This window comes from Aspergillus udagawae (assembly GCF_001078395.1).
Source record: "Aspergillus udagawae IFM 46973 DNA, scaffold_1, whole genome shotgun sequence".
Lineage (NCBI taxonomy): Eukaryota > Fungi > Ascomycota > Eurotiomycetes > Eurotiales > Aspergillaceae > Aspergillus > Aspergillus udagawae.
In genome coordinates, this window is record NW_025091264.1 from 630,399 (window position 1) to 646,105 (window position 15,707).

General features: G+C 48.5%; 6 protein-coding genes across 6 annotated transcripts; 4 read left to right on the forward strand and 2 right to left on the reverse strand.

The window, feature by feature from the left end:
* Nucleotides 1-1,018: 1,018 nt before the first annotated feature.
* Nucleotides 1,019-1,351, reverse strand: Aud_000198 (uncharacterized protein; the record flags this gene model as incomplete). Its single annotated transcript, XM_043285713.1, has 1 exon — nucleotides 1,019-1,351. One exon carries the CDS (start codon nucleotides 1,349-1,351, stop codon nucleotides 1,019-1,021), a length of 333 nt encoding a protein of 110 aa, XP_043141648.1.
* A 1,471-nt stretch (nucleotides 1,352-2,822) lies between these two features.
* Nucleotides 2,823-3,490, forward strand: Aud_000199 (uncharacterized protein; the record flags this gene model as incomplete). Its single annotated transcript, XM_043285714.1, has 2 exons — nucleotides 2,823-3,141; nucleotides 3,213-3,490. The coding sequence occupies 2 exons, from the start codon at nucleotides 2,823-2,825 to the stop codon at nucleotides 3,488-3,490; spliced, it is 597 nt and encodes a 198-aa protein (XP_043141649.1).
* Nucleotides 3,491-5,515: 2,025 nt separating this feature from the next.
* On the forward strand, nucleotides 5,516-7,866 carry Aud_000200 (uncharacterized protein; the record flags this gene model as incomplete). Its single annotated transcript, XM_043285715.1, has 2 exons — nucleotides 5,516-7,438; nucleotides 7,474-7,866. The coding sequence occupies 2 exons, from the start codon at nucleotides 5,516-5,518 to the stop codon at nucleotides 7,864-7,866; spliced, it is 2,316 nt and encodes a 771-aa protein (XP_043141650.1).
* Nucleotides 7,867-8,071: 205 nt separating this feature from the next.
* On the forward strand, nucleotides 8,072-8,974 carry Aud_000201 (class I SAM-dependent methyltransferase; the record flags this gene model as incomplete). Its single annotated transcript, XM_043285716.1, has 2 exons — nucleotides 8,072-8,255; nucleotides 8,322-8,974. 2 exons carry the CDS (start codon nucleotides 8,072-8,074, stop codon nucleotides 8,972-8,974), a joined length of 837 nt encoding a protein of 278 aa, XP_043141651.1.
* Nucleotides 8,975-9,869: 895 nt separating this feature from the next.
* On the reverse strand, nucleotides 9,870-11,128 carry abfII (putative extracellular glycosyl hydrolase/cellulase; the record flags this gene model as incomplete). The annotated part of the gene is made up of 2 exons (XM_043285717.1): nucleotides 9,870-11,002; nucleotides 11,056-11,128. The coding sequence occupies 2 exons, from the start codon at nucleotides 11,126-11,128 to the stop codon at nucleotides 9,870-9,872; spliced, it is 1,206 nt and encodes a 401-aa protein (XP_043141652.1).
* Nucleotides 11,129-12,561: 1,433 nt separating this feature from the next.
* On the forward strand, nucleotides 12,562-14,303 carry Aud_000203 (putative xylosidase/glycosyl hydrolase; the record flags this gene model as incomplete). The annotated part of the gene is made up of 2 exons (XM_043285718.1): nucleotides 12,562-13,260; nucleotides 13,311-14,303. The coding sequence occupies 2 exons, from the start codon at nucleotides 12,562-12,564 to the stop codon at nucleotides 14,301-14,303; spliced, it is 1,692 nt and encodes a 563-aa protein (XP_043141653.1).
* Between the last annotated feature and the right edge of the window lie 1,404 nt (nucleotides 14,304-15,707).

Consider the following 15,707-nt stretch of genomic DNA (forward strand, 5'->3'; position numbering starts at 1 on the left):
AGGTATAATGTTAGTTTATGGGCCAACGTTGCACTGCACAAATGCAGGGTCCATCCATGTCTAGCATGGGTCCCATGCGCAAGTAGGCTGGTGTGCTGATAATAGGTAAAGTCCTAGGTTGGTCCCAAGAACAGTCTCCAGGCTCGATATCTCTTGCGAGATCTCAGAGTCTCCCACTCTGTCAGTTTCTTTATCATCTGATCGACACATAATTATTCTCTAGCCTTCCATCCGCTACCAGTTTGCGCAAGTATAATTGCGATCCAATCGGGTAGATCCGCCTCTAGTACTACTCTAAAGCCCACACAACCATGAGACATTCAACAGTCAAAAATCAGCTATTATTGGCCATAAGAAAGGCGAGCAGGCTCAACGTAGTTGACCGATATCAGATACTCTTAAGTATTTTCGTCCAGGCGTTCTCCTACGCTTACAAACAGTTCAAGTTCAACGAATGGACAACATCATGCCCGCCACATCAGATACACTCGCCCCAGCACCTACTGTGCAGACAATATCAGTATCAGACGATGAGCTCCCGGTTGCACCTCTTTGTTCAATAGTTTATTCCTACCCCGGAGACCCAATCGCCCAATATCACATAAACCCATTTGCTCGACACATCTTCAAGTAAGTCAGGCACCTAGACTGCCCTGCTCTTCAGTAGGCATGAACCAGAACTCTGCTGGCAATTTTTGCCTTTCTGATCCTTTCGTATCAGATATGTAGTCTGTGGAATGAAAAGTCAGTTTGCGACCGGATGGTCAACTATCTCGCCTTCACGGTTGGTCTTGGGATTCTTGCCTTGACATCACCCGGGCTGTCATTCCGAGAACTTTGACCCATTCGCTTTCTGTGCTCTTCATTGTGTCCGCTTCTGCCATGGTCGCTGTATGCAGAACCACGTCGCCGCTCTTCAGTTGTTTAGCTGCTATAACTCGTGGGGGTTTTCCCCCAGGAGGTCTATCCGGGTCCCTAAGGCGTCATTCACCCGTTTACGGAGGTCTCCCGGTGATACCTAAAGGAGGACGGCCGCAGCCTTCGCATCGAGTTTCACTACTGTTTCCCTGTCGTTGATGCCTGCCGTTGTGGAGGCTCTGCTGTTCGGCGTCGATGGGTATGAGGGTGTGCCTGAGCGGACTATATCTGCCCAGGAGGCGATCCGGGAAGTTACATTTGGCATGATGGGGGCGGGCGAAGTGAGAACATTGTTGACTGCATTCTTGATGAGCGTGATGTCCTCTACGATCGGCTGCAGGCTGTTTAGTTTCCCCAGGATCTCCTGTGCTGACGGTTGCTCTCGGGTCTTCTTAGCTAATGTAAAAATTGGAAACCATAGAGACTGACGCATCGGACTCTACTAGAAAGCCCGGCAGGAGGTAATGACTCTGACATCTATTTCTAAGACTTGGATTCCATGCCGATTTTTTTCCATCATATTTCTCTGTGGATTTTGGACTAGTCATTCCACCTCAAGAATCCGATTGTTACGCACTCCATTATGGACTCCAGAACCACTTTATATCATGATTACACTGTCGGATGGATATGCGCCTAACCCCTGGAGGTGGCAGCTGCAAAGCTGATGTTGGACGCAACAGATAAAAACTTAAAAAAATAATATGGCGTGGGTTATGTCCTTCAGGCAATCCAAACACCTGCTGCTGTTGCTGTCCAAACGACGATCATCTGACCCCGCATTCCGCCTGAATTGCATTCTGGGGCTTCAAGAAACGCCATGCTCTTTTAGGCCTTTTCTTTTCCTCTCAAATGCTGGAAGATTTTGAAATCTGCTCAACCGCTGTTGGGAAACGATTGGATCCATCAAGTCACGGGCAAGAGCTGGGAAGGGAAGTTCTTGATGCCCCTCAACAAAAGCGCAAAATAGTGAGTGACTCATTGGTCCCACTCCTTCACGGTCAAAGTTATCGCCCACTTTCTGGAAGGACTTGTCCTTTCTCCTTAGAATCCTTTCTTTTAGTAAACAAAAAGGGCTGGTGGCCCCTTTGAGGCAAGCTCAGTGTGGGCGGCTGCGTAACCAATTATCTGAGAATATGTGCCGAGGTAATACCTAGAATTGAGAACCTGTGAAATCGACACCGAAAATGACCGCTACTGGGCCATAAAGGGCACCTGTAATTTCACCCAGCCGGCGGCCGCTTTAGTACCGGAGCAGGTGCTCGACACCACTATTAATTGTTTGATCACTGTCCTGAGGTGACAAACCTTGGCGAGCATTCGGTCAGTTTCAAAACAGGACCAGGAAGAAATGATTTAGCCGCTCTTGAATCAAAACCGACGGTTCTAGAGCTAACCGTGTCAGCGTGAAAGAGGAAATTGGAACCTCTATTTAATATTAGAGGGAGGTTGAGAAATTGTACATATGCGCGACGGGCTAGAGCTCTATCAGATTAGCCCCTAGGGGCCCCACAGCTCTCGGTCAGAGACAACACGTTCAGAAGTAATTATTCCTGACACCGGGCCTTTATCCTTAAGCTTGCTTCTGATATTAAGGATCATAAATATTTGAGGCTTTTTGAGATGAGAATATGAGGATAATTAAAGGAAAAATATTGCTTATTGAAGTGGTGTTGAGTATTTAATCGCAATGATCATGGAGATGTAACCCTAGGCTGGCGAGCATGTCAACCGGAGCTACTGGACACCTGTTTAGCCTACCTTAGTGGTATTATCCGTAAGTATTACTCTGAAACTTGGCGAATGTGCACCGACCTACCATATTACTATCCCCTGGTGCTTATCTCCGGCAAGCTTTAAGTTAAAAACCTGACATCCCCTCTTCCATCTCAGTTATAGTCCTTATGTGTTGGCAGCTTCTCCCCCAGCAATTCCAAACAACAATACAGGCACGAACTCAAACACAAGCACAGGAGCAACAACCAGAGATAGAGAGGATTGATTGTGTGCAACATGAGCCTGAAGATCGTTTCTGGGTAGCCTACGGCTCCGGCCCTGGGGTGAAGGTGTTAGGGTACCCCTCCAAGGGTGGTATCTATGTCCTGCGTGACTGTTTCGGCGTAGAGCTGGACTTTCTTGGGCTCGACCGGTTCAATGACACCGAACGCCCATCCAAGTTAGATCCCGATTGGCAAGCGAAAGAGGACGCACACTGCGACAGGAGTTAGTTACCATTCTCCTTTCCCCTTACCTTTTTTTTTTTATTTTTTTATTGCATGTCTAATGTCTAAAAGTGCGTCGCCTCGGCGCTACCTGGTGGCGAAGCGAATCCGATGAATTTTTGGAGCGTGGACTGGAGCGCCCGGAGTCTACGGATGACTATCTCCGAGTGGGCTGGCCGGCTGCAGGTGGTGTATGGGTGTTACACACGACATGGGGTAACGCAAGCGATATAGGGGCAGCACGAATTCACAACGCGCATGATATGGAGGAACGGTGCAGGTGGATTGAAAAGCTGGGAGGTGTCTTCTATGCTGACCCCAAGGACTGCCCCTATCTTGATCTTCCTTAGCTTTTTCCTTTGAGAACCATTGGGTTCAGCCAACCACATCCCAAACAGCATAGAACTAGATAACAAACCGGATCCAAGATAATTAGATAAATATCCAGATGATCACTAACAATTATCGGACACTCTATGAGGGCTAGTTCAAGCTGCCAGGAGGTAGTCCCTGAGGGTATCCTTCCGGTCTAATCAAATCTATGCAGGTTAGGTGCTACCATGTCAGGCAGTAATCAATGTAGAAGGTCATACAAAATATCAGGTAATTACTAGATAGCGGCAGAATGAATATTATTTATTCCCTGCAAGGTACCACCGCACTACAAAACCGCCGGGGGCAACTAAGTGAGGTAGTGTCATTTAGTCTTGAGAAGTATCATAATGTCGCTTATAGTTTGCCCCTCCAATGCTCACAGAGTTGTTGAGATATCAGGCGTTTGTAAAAGCATCTAAACAAGAAATCTAACTATGTATATATGTGCTGTTATACCGTTTATTGCGGTCTAATACAAAGCCAGACAAAGCAACTGTTTTGGCACCTGCAATGAAGAATAAGATGAAGTACTTGGGTTTGTCATATACTGCCTTAGGGCTCTCCGAAACTGCTCAATGCTAGACTGGTCATTTAGTCCCCTTCCAAGACCGCCACAAATGCTACCTCAAAGGCTGCAATTTCTTTCTATCTACCTAGCGTCGGAATGTTGGCGGAGATGTGACCCTTTATGGAAGAACACTATGGTGTAGCTGAGAATCCCACTTGCTCGTGGTTGAGGTGGAGCTAGAAACAAGCCCTAACAGTTAATACACACTCAGCCATGGAGGCGACTGGGCCTTTAGGAAAGAGATATAAAAGAGCACTTGTCTCATAGTTGTCTGTTTCCACATTTTTCCCCTCGCTTAAATTTGCAACAATGAATTGATTTGCAGTGCTTACCATGGTGATGGCCTTTCAGGTCATCCACCAGGCAAATGCAAAAGCTATGTTTGCACATTTCATGGTACCTCCGTCCATTCTGAACTTTCCTGTTGAAATGAGTGAGAAGGACACTAACACTATTTAAGGTCATAAACTCAGAGAATTACACTGCTTCTGACTGGCAGTCTGACATTGGATTGGCCTAGGATGCCCATATCAATGCGTTCGCCCTCAACATGGCATGGGAAGATAAGACCAATGATGCTTCCATGGAAATGGCCTTCACTGCTACTGATGCAAAGGGATTCAGGCTATTCTTCTTATTTGACTATGCTGGTAATGGACCTTGGGACAAAGATATTGTAATTAAGATGATCCAGCAATATGGCTCTAACTCTGCATACTTCTAGTATAAGGGGAGGCCTTTTATGTCAATATTTAAAGGACCTGGCAGTGCAGATGACTAGGTTATAATTAAGGCAGAGACAAATTGCTTCTTTATGCTGGACTGGTCTTCTGTCAGTGCCAAGCTAGCTGTGGGATTAGCAAATGGCGTTGCTGATCGTTTGTTCAGCTGGTCTGCGTGGCCATGGGGAAATCATGGTATGGATACCTACACCAATGCCTCATATATACAATATCTGGACGAGAAGCCATATATGATGGCTATTTCTCCTTGGTTTTACACTAATCTGCCAGGATACAATAAGAACTGGCTTTGGAATGGTGGTAGCCTCTGGTTCGACCGATGGCAAGAGCTTTTCGGTCTTGACCTAATGCCAGAATTCGTTGAGATCATTTCTTGGAATGATTACAGTAAATCCCATTATATTAGCCCCATTTGTGAGAATGCTTTAGCTGCCCTTAATATTAGTAAAGCTCTGTATAACTACGTCTTAGGTTATCCTCATGACGCCTAGCGCGATATGCTTCCTTTCTTGATTGATTTGTACAAAACTAGAAGTGCTTCGACGGGTAGTTCTAGTTATATAGCTACCTTCTGGTATTACCCTAATCCGCTGGACTATTGCAGTGCTGGGGGGACAACACTCAATACTACCTCTTAGTTATAGATTGAATTCGACCTAAAGGATAAATTGGAAGCCCAGATCTGGGTTATGGCATTATTCAGCGACGGCAACGCTGCAGTGTATGTCAATGATCATATTGTGGAGTGGGACTCTATGCCGCAGACCGATGTTAAAGGGGACGGTGATATTAGTGCTAGTATCTGGTTCGGTAGCATCGCTGCACCACCTGGCATGGTTACCATTGATTTATTTGTTCATGATTCATTGATGACGGCCCGCAAAACCCTGGACATCACTACATCATGTGATGGGGGCTTCAACAACTTCAATGCATGGGTAGGAAGCGTTCAAGGGTCGTGGTATGGTCCGTCCTCTACTTCAGTCAACTTGAAAGAGCAGGTGTGTGTTAAAGGGAAGGGTGCCTATGACTTTAATGCCCTTTGCTCCTTTACTTGCTCCTATGGGTATTGCCCTGTCAGCGCATGCACCTGCGAGCAGATGGGTGTTGCCTTTACTAAGCCTAATGCAACAGGAACGACAGGCTACCCAGCAGAAGGGAAAGATGCCAACTACAAGGGCCTATGCAGCTTTGCCTGCAACTACGGCTATTATCCATCCAGGAGATGTGACACGACAGAACATCCCATGCCAGTGCCAACAGTCTCGGACTTCCTGCCGCCAGCCTGCGTTGCTGGCACTGGAGACGGCGCAGTCCTCGGATTGTATTCATATGTATGTAGCTTCGGCTACTGTCCTATCAATCTTTGTACCTGCACCAAAACAGGCCCTCTTGTGCAACCACCGGCCCAGACTGAGAGTGCTAGTATGGCCGCTCCCGGCCAGCCTAAGAAGTTTGACAACCTCTGTGACTTCACTTGCAGCAGAGGCTACTGTCCACCTGGAACCTGCATATCAGAGGCGGAGCAGAAGATTACAGAGGCGGAGCAGGAGATTATGGAGGCAATTGCCGCGAGTGGTTATAATACTTCCAACTTCACCAACTTTAATCTTACCATCCTAGGGACAGCACTGATTAGCAAGGATGGGTGCACCCCTCTCCAGAAACAGCAGATCAAATCAGGCTGGGTGGAGTCCTGGGAGATTATGAATTACATGTATAAGGTGGCCAAGGCTGGCATTAACTTCAACGAGGCCGCTGCTGTCGAGTACCTGGGGCCACCATCAATGAATCAGGACCAGTGGAGCAACTACAAGGCTATATATCTGAACCTTGCTACCATCCAGCCCGGCTGGAGGATTCTCGACCCGTTCGACTGGTTCGCCTGGAAGATTGCGGTCCGGTGCAATGACCCACGGTTACAATGCTCATGCGGGAGAGACGTCAACACCATTACCTACACGGTGCAGAAGGACCCCAAACACCAGGTCACAGCCATAAACTTTTGCCCGCAGTACTTCTCGTTGCAGACGCTAAAGGACACAATGTACTGGGCAGACACCACGCACACTCCCCAGGAATACTCTGACCTGAATAACTACTACAACAATCAGGCCCTGGTGTGGATACATGAACTACTACACATCAACTGGGTGTCGACAGCCGACAGCAGTGAAAATAATATTCACCATGTCTCTGACATCAAGGTGGGATACGAGGAAGGGAACAAGGGCGCCATGAGGTACTACACTGCCTACGGGCCGCGGATGTGCAAAGCACTGGCGCGCTTGGGATGGGCCACAGGCCTATGGACCATTCAAAACGCCGACAGTCTGACCTTGTATGCCTTCGCCAAGTACGTCCAGAACGCGCTTGGCAAGATCTACCCGCATCTCCCCCTGGCGCCAGCGGCCCCCAAAAGCGCGAGAATTCCTTTTGAGATCAACGGCCTTTTCACACTCTATAATAACGGCACTGGTGAACGGGTCTTGAACACAACCCTCAACAACAAGTTGGAGTGGAGTCTAAGTCAGGGGGTCTGCGCTGCTACCGATGATGACGATGGTGATGAGGCCGCCAGTGCCGTGATGACGACTATGACCACCTGGCCTGTTGAGACAGACTACCCTTCAGACTATCTGTCCAGTTAGTCATCATGGGCCAGCCTGACACCCACAACCATAACCACAGCGGCAACGGCCACCGCAACCGCACTTGGACTATGAGCATCTACAGCGAGGTAAATTGTACTGGTGACTCCTATGTGGTGGAGGGTCAGAACCTGGACTCGACAAGCGATCAGTGCCTGGTGATCGCCGATCTTGGCACGTCCGACAAAGGCACGAGCGCCTCCTGGAAGTGGTACACTGCTGGCAGCGATCTGTACATCTCGTGCGATCAGAGCACGCTGACCGAGCCCCTGCCATGGCAGCTGACGGGGACCGGCGTTGTCTGCACAGCATATGACAACAGTAGCTTCAACGACGATGGGAGTCAGGATGCGTACACGGCCAATGAAGGCTGCCAGAAAGTTGGATAGCCTTGAAGTGCGGTCGTAGGGACATCTATTGGTTGAATTCATTATGAGGCATTTATTGTAAGCACTTCGGATCCTTATGGTCGTAAGAAGTCACGAGATTGCCCGCTGCGAGCGATTTAAGCAGCGACATTGGCACATCTGATGACTCTATTATTCGACCACATTATTTGAACGGAAACTCCCCATCCATAACAGAGACTACATAATGACGGACGCGCACATTATAGCTACCTGGTACGATCAGAATGCAGCGCTGGAGCATGAACGTCTCACTAGTTGCCGTCTTGAGTTCTCAATTTCTTGGAGAATTATCACTCAGTATCTGGACCAACTGGGTAAGGACGAAGCACTAGAAATCCTGGATCTTGGTGGCGGAACTGGTCGATATGGTTAGTCACATTGAATTTCTTCCTTAGCAGAGTGATTGCCAAAGAACTCGAACTCATGCCTTACAGCTTTGCCACTAGCCAAGCTAGGACACTCGGTCACACTCGTCGATATTTCGGACCGGGAGCTGAAGATAGCCCACAGTACGGCTGAAGAAGCGCAAGTCAAACTGACTGCTATTGTCAAAGCCGACGCGAGAGACATCCGCTCCAATCCGGTCATCTTCCGGGAACAGAAATACGACCTGGTACTATGCCAAGGTCCGCTCTACCATCTTCTTGAGGAAAATGAGCGCCAGGCCGTTCTGTCAGCATGTGCTGCAGTTCTGAAGCCCAGTGGTATTATTCTAGCTGCATTTATGCTCCAATATGCTCACTTGCGAGACATTGCACAGCGAGACCCTATGCGTCTCATAAGGGAATATGATTCCTTTTATGCAAACTATCTTGCTGAGGGAAGATATACTCGAAATCAGCTTATCTGCTCCTACCACTCAGATCCGGAAAAAGTGAGGGCCTTATTCATGACAGTCCCCGAGCTCGAGCTGGAGAGACTAGTGGCTTGTGAAGGTTTCCTGGGAGGTGGATTAGCTTCCAAAATTAGTGAACTGAAGCATGACGCTTATGAGCGGTGGGTTGATGTTGTGCTTCGGTTCGCCGAGGACCAAAATATTCTGGGAAATGCAGACCATTTGTTGGCAGTTGCTAGACGGAAGATTTGATGTGTGCTGTTGTATGTGCTACTTTGGACTATATTATGCCACAGAACGTTCATTTCTGGATTCAAGTAAATAGCGTAGGCAAGAATGTTAAGTATATCGGTGTTGAAACCTTGGATGGAGGTACAAATGTGATAATATTTCTCTACCTATGCAAGTCGGCCCAGGTACTTCTAGATCTAGCAGCTGCTACCGCAATATATCTATATATCGCGTGAACCGGGATTCAACTTCAAGAGCGATATGCAAGCTACTACCACTATACTGGTGACACGCGCGGTGCATACCGTGGCTCTTACACCCATTACCTGAGGAAGCGGCCTGAGAAGCAGCAACGGGTATCAGTATCAGGGGAGAGTAAGGACGTCAAGCGAGAGTATTGAAGAGTTAAGCTCAGGCAATATGGCTGGGATGGTCTTAAGATGAAAGACGGATTGATTGATCGATATACATATGAGGTTGAAATTGGACGTCAGATGGGAGCTTATTGATCCTTGACTGGCTATGCTGTTGCCTTGTAGCTCATCTAACTCAAGGACCGCAACAAAGCCTAGCCGAGTATGTCCTTAGGAGGGCTTTCTTACCTTCTCTTCTAGTAAGAGTGTCATGGGTAATATCAAGCAACATGGATCGGAAGCTTGTCGTTGGCCAAGTGTACATTACCATATGTTATCAAATACATCTCCCGGCTTAAAGGAATACACGTAGATTTAGAAAGTACTAGTATTCACCATGTACACGCGCTGTGTCAACAGGTAGCCATAGGCAGACTTCCCATTCTTACACCAATTAACTTGGACTCAGATGGCAATGCAGTAATAACTACAGGACTTGCTCTCCGTGCAAGTATGGCCACAGTCAGGTGCAAGTATGTTTGAATGACTGTCCCTGTGTCCAACTAACATGCAGAGTTGGTCTGCGTAAGGAGAGCCAGCTTCCACGGAAGAGAGTTATAATCACCCGTCGCCGCCGGGTTCATACCTTGGTAGAGGTAGCGGAGCTTGCACGGGCTGATGGTCATGGTCTGGTCCACCTGAGAGCGCACCATCTCTCCATGACTGATGCTCTTGGTCCAGGCAGTCCCGGAGAAGGCCACATTATTCCAGCGGGCAAAGGGGTTGGCTTCAGTGTTCGCGAGCGCACTCCATGTACCCGTGAGAGAGGGTGCCGTCCATGACCGGAAGTACCGATTGCCATCACTCCCGATGGCTTCAACGATGAGAAGGTACTCATTTCCGACATGATATACATTGGAAGCTTCGAAGAGATTATATGGACTCGAGTCAGAAAGTGCAATGACCGTGTTGCCCATGCCGTTGGGAAAGTTGCTCAGAGTGGTCTGTGAACGGTAGAGGTGGCCGTTGTCATCGGAAGAGAAGAGGTAGCAATTGGATGAATCGCAGATAACCCACATATCCACCCAGTAGCCATTGCCAATGTTCTGAGTGATGATACTAGGAACGCTGCTAAAGAAGTTCTTAGGAGCACTCCACCCAGCAGGATTGCTAATGTCCTTGTTGGTGGAGTAGGCAGCATTTCCATTCTGAAAGACCAGGTACCACAGCTGCTGCGGCTGAAAGTAGAACACCTGAGGCGCAGCGCGGTAGCCCGTCCCAATCCCACTCTGGTCGAGATAGAAGAAGGGTGCATTCCCCGCTTGGCTGAAGTCGGTGAAATTGAAATACACTAGATTATAGCCTGATGCCTGGGCAGTGCTTGCGAAAACATGGTATGTGCCGTCAACCTCTATGATAGAGGGATCTTTGATTCCCGCAATGTTGCGGCCGTCGTTCTTGGGGCCAACCAGCGCATTGGTGGAGCTCCATTTAAAACTGGTAGGCAGGCTTCCTGTAGCGCCAGATGTGGTTGTGGAGGTTGTGGAGGTTGTGGAGGTTGTGCGGGTAGCCGTGGTTGTCATAGTCGTGCTGGGCATACAGTTGCCAGAGAGACATTGATAGTACCAGGCGTTTATGGAACTGCAGCATGCACCAGACACACATTGAGTCGAGCCCGTCCAACCATTTCCACCACCTATGTCACGTTAGTGATGATTCAAGCCTTGAGAAGGATGGTATGTTGCCTACATTGGCCATATAGTGATTGCTGAGCCTGGACGGCCAGTGCGAGCCCGAGGAGTGTGGCCCCTATAGCCTTCATTGTGTGATCCTATCAATGCAGTTAAACTATGGTCAACTTGAGAGCTTGCCCGATGATGATACTCACAGATGCTTGGAGTATTGACAATGATGGCCCGTTTTAAAGCCCCAAAAAACCTCCGTCGGCAGAGGCGATGATTAAGAGGTGCCGACAACACGAAGCAAGAAGACGCACTCCACCGGAGAATCGCTAGATCAATGCAATGCTTGAGCCACAGTAATCTATAATGCCTTCGTTTGGGTCTTTTGGGATGCTACAGAGACTGGATATTAGCCGGATAGTCGAACATGACGGGAAATGTCTTTTGGCTAAAATCAACCCACCACCAGGATCCACAGCAATTATTGCCCTTGACGACCCCGCATAATCTTCAGTAGCAAACTTGTCACAAATATCCCAATTTGAATGGTCCATTCGAGCGGCATTTGAGGTATACTCCGCTAAGCATGCGTAGGGCCCGGCATTTTGCGGGGGATTCTGATTCCTCCTGGAAAAGATCTACTAACTACATGCTCGGGTCAACGTGGCCAACCAATCTACATCTCTCACCATTGATACACATGCCCTTCTGATATGGGGTGCATAAGCAAACTAGGGCTGTGGTAGTTACAACGATCCGATAGGCTCTGGTTTAAGCAGTTAGGATTCAAAGCGGGGTTTAGCCCTTTCTCAATTCCATCCGGAATCAGCGTGCTAACCGGTTTATTCTAGTAAGACCACAGGCGGATACACAGGCGCCGAAAGTTACATTGGGCTGAAGATGTCAGTAGTCTGGCCTAGTCAGAGGGAGGCGATTAGAAACCTCGTTCCTGGGGACCCTTTCCCCGGACTCCACGATGAGGGGAACAGGCACTGCCTACTGTTTCCAGTAGATTAAGTGTAGATTAATTCGGCTAAGGAGTTAGTCTATTATCTACCGTGCAATGCTTGTCCGGCACATTGAAGGTCTGGAAAGGCGATATGCCCCATACGGGCTGCTCGGGAAAACGGTCCGTAAGTGTCGGAGACTCCACATGTTGGCAATAAGCAGGAAAAGTTGGATTCCTAGCCGAAGCTTCCACCAAATGATAGTTTACTGCTATGACCTGCTATTATTGCTGATTTGGTGCATACCCAGTCCCTAATGTACTAATTCACGCTCGATATCATTTAGCTCCGTCAACCCTCCCGGCCACGCATGCAATCAAGACCGCTGATCATCGCAGGGTATGATGCCCAGAATGCCTAACATGCATTGTCAACAGCAGGGATCTCGGTAAATAAAGGTTCTTTCGCAAGTGGAGCTGAACCGAGATCCTTGCCGTGTCAGAAGATGCTCCCGACGATCTATAAATGAAGACAGCAAACCTGTGAATTGACTAACAAGACCAAATCTCAGGACCAAAGTAAGTTGCAAGATGAAGATGAAAGGAATTATATGCGCATTTTTTTTCATGGCCGGCGCATTTGGCGCAAATTTCAATCAGCCGGTCTTGTGGGAGGACCTGGCTGATCTCGATATTTTCCGAGTGAATGACACTTTCTACTATTCTGCATCAACGATGCATTACTCCCCCGGGGCTCCTATCCTGCAGTCGTACGATCTAGTCAACTGGGATTTCGTCGGACATTCTGTGCCTACGTTGGACTGGGGCTCTATCTATAACCTCGACGGAGGACAGGCCTACGTCAAAGGTATCTGGGCTTCGACACTCAGATATCGTAAGAGCAATGGCTTGTGGTACTGGATTGGGTGCGTCCAGTTCAGCACTACATATATCTACACAGCTCCGTCTGTGACAGGGCCATGGACAAAGAGTGGTGTTATCAATACCTGTTACTATGACTGCAGCTTGCTCATCGATGATAACGACACAATGTATGTGGCGTACGGAGGGACTACCATCTCCGTCGCCCAGCTCTCTGCCAACGGGCTCAGTCAGGTGAAAACGCAGCAGGTCTTCAGTTCCACAATTGGAGCAATTGAGGGCTCGCGGTTCTATAAAATCAATGGCGAGTACTACATTTTCAACACGCTCCCCGCAAATGCCGAGTATGTTCTCAAGGCGAGCAGCCCGTGGGGCCCATACACTCAGAAACTACTTTTGAAGAATATTGCAACTCCTATTAGCGGAGGTGGTGTGCCCCATCAGGTATATAGCCCTGATATAATCAAGGAGACGATTGAACTGACAAAATACAGGGCGGGATTGTCGACACTCCATCAGGAAACTGGTATTACATGGCCTTTGTCGACAGCTACCCCGGAGGCAGAGTCCCAGTTCTCGCTCCGATCACCTGGGGCTCTGACGGGTTCCCGGCAATAACTACAGTGAACGGGGGTTGGGGCACCCAGTATCCATACCCTTTGACCCCACGTCCTTTGTCCTCCCCTACTGGAAAAGACACGTTCCAGGGCACCACGTTGGGCCCTCAATGGGAGTGGAACCACAACCCAGACCCCCGTTACTACAGCGTAAACAACGGTCTGACACTGAAGACCGCCACCGTGACCACCAACTTCTATGCAGCCCGAAACACCCTCTCACACCGGATCCTAGGCCCCGCCTCCACAGCAACAATCGAGCTGACAATCAGCAACATGAAAGCCGGCGACCGGAGCGGCCTCGCCATGCTACGCGACTCCTCCGCATACGTCGCCGTCATCAACAACAGCGGCGTCTTCCGCGTAAGCATGGTCGCAGGACTCACAATGGACACCAACTGGAACACCCTCTCAACGGGCTCCGAGGTCGCGGGCGTCAACCTCTCCGGAAGCCCGTCCAAGATCTGGCTGCGCGCATACGCCAACATCCAGCCCGGCAGCGGCAGGACGGCGTCATTCTACTACAGCACAGATGGCTCCAGCTTCCACTCTATAGGGACACCGTACACGCTGAACAATACCTGGCAGTTCTTCATGGGCTATCGGTACGGCATCTTCAACTATGCTACTGCGTCACTTGGTGGAAGTGTGCTAGTTAGCTCTTTCGAGATGGAAAGCGGTGCGCCGTCTTCTGGCGCGACCACAACGGCTACGACCTCGCAGACAAGTACCATCACCACTGCTCCGACTGCTGGTGCTACTCAAACTAAATATGGCCAGTGTGGTGGCAGTGGCTGGACGGGGCCTACCGCTTGTGCGAGTGGCTCGACGTGCTCATCGGCGAATCCATGGTATTCCCAGTGTTTGTAGCCAGCCGCACAGTAGCAGGCATATAGGTGCGGTGTGTACAGCAGCAATGGTTGCTGAAGTTGGCTTTGCATGCTGCGCATACCTTTCAGAAATCTTCTCCTAACCTCATTTTCCTGAATGTGATTGTCTATCAATATGAAGTGTGTTACTTTGATGTTGCCGGAGACTTTCGAACGGTATCGAGTTGCGCATTCAATAAAGCTGGAAGACTTCAGCCTCGGGAGCCTGCTGTCCCTCTCACTATTTATGCGACATTCATCAGCAAAATGCTCCAGAACCACATGTTGAAATATCAAGAAGTAGCATGTAATGAAAATTTCAGAAACCTCAAATTATAATCACAAAGACATCCAACTTAAGCAAAAAGGATGCCTTCATTTCGGCGAGTGAAAGGTATATTCATCATGGAAACCAGCCTGCAGGGAAGTGGAAGAGAGGAGTATCTTACCTGATCTACAAATATAGGAAATGGTTGATATTGAACTTTGTTGTCCTTGCCTTCCTTGTCATTGTGGGCTTTTACTGGGGTTTATATAGCTGCAGTAGGGTACTCGATAATCCATTGAAAAAACACAGTTCACGCCTTGTTGCTCATAATTTCTCTACCCATTGCGAAAAGGTGCACAGCTTGTCTCATGCTACAGTAGGGTGAACCCCTGCCATGGCCATGGATAGCACGCCTACCCTCGTATAGTCTAGGCGATGCTGGGTCGCCAGTCCTAATCATTTGACTCAATCCCTCTTTTGATAGGCGTTAATTACGTATTAACGTGGATCGTGTACTTGTGGGTGGAACCACAACGGGTGAGTCACCTCGTACATTGCTGCGTCGGGATACCAATTAGGACATTGATCTGTCGGAGAGTGAGTCACCTCGTAATCAGGGCTCAACTACAATAAAGCAGGCAGATCGATGGCTATCAAATGAGGCAGCGGACTGAGCATATCAGTGACAAGGTTGTCAAGTGGCTCACTTATATAGCAACTCATAGCGAGTCGATGAAGGGAAGCACCTAAGTTCGTATAGCAGCCTCTAGGCCAAAAAGGCGACCGGACTATGTTACTCATCCGTCTAGGGTTTCATACCCATAATCATAGTGGTATAATATTCCAACATTAACTAACGTAGTTCCCGGGTGAGCCTGCCACCCCCATCCAATTTCAACGCGTTTACACTTTCGAAGCTATCCAAATAAATCAAAATAGAATATTATTTCATTGGATCTAGCTAGTATTGCGTGTAGGGAATCTAACTCTTATATGCCCTATAACAAAGCAATTTAAACACCTTAGTGGGGTGCGTTTTAGTAGTTCTAAAGGTAAAGGCGCAGAATTAATTAATAACCCCTCAACCTCATTCCCTTGCTCATTTCTTGCCTGAATGAGATCCCTAGCTTCCTGTAT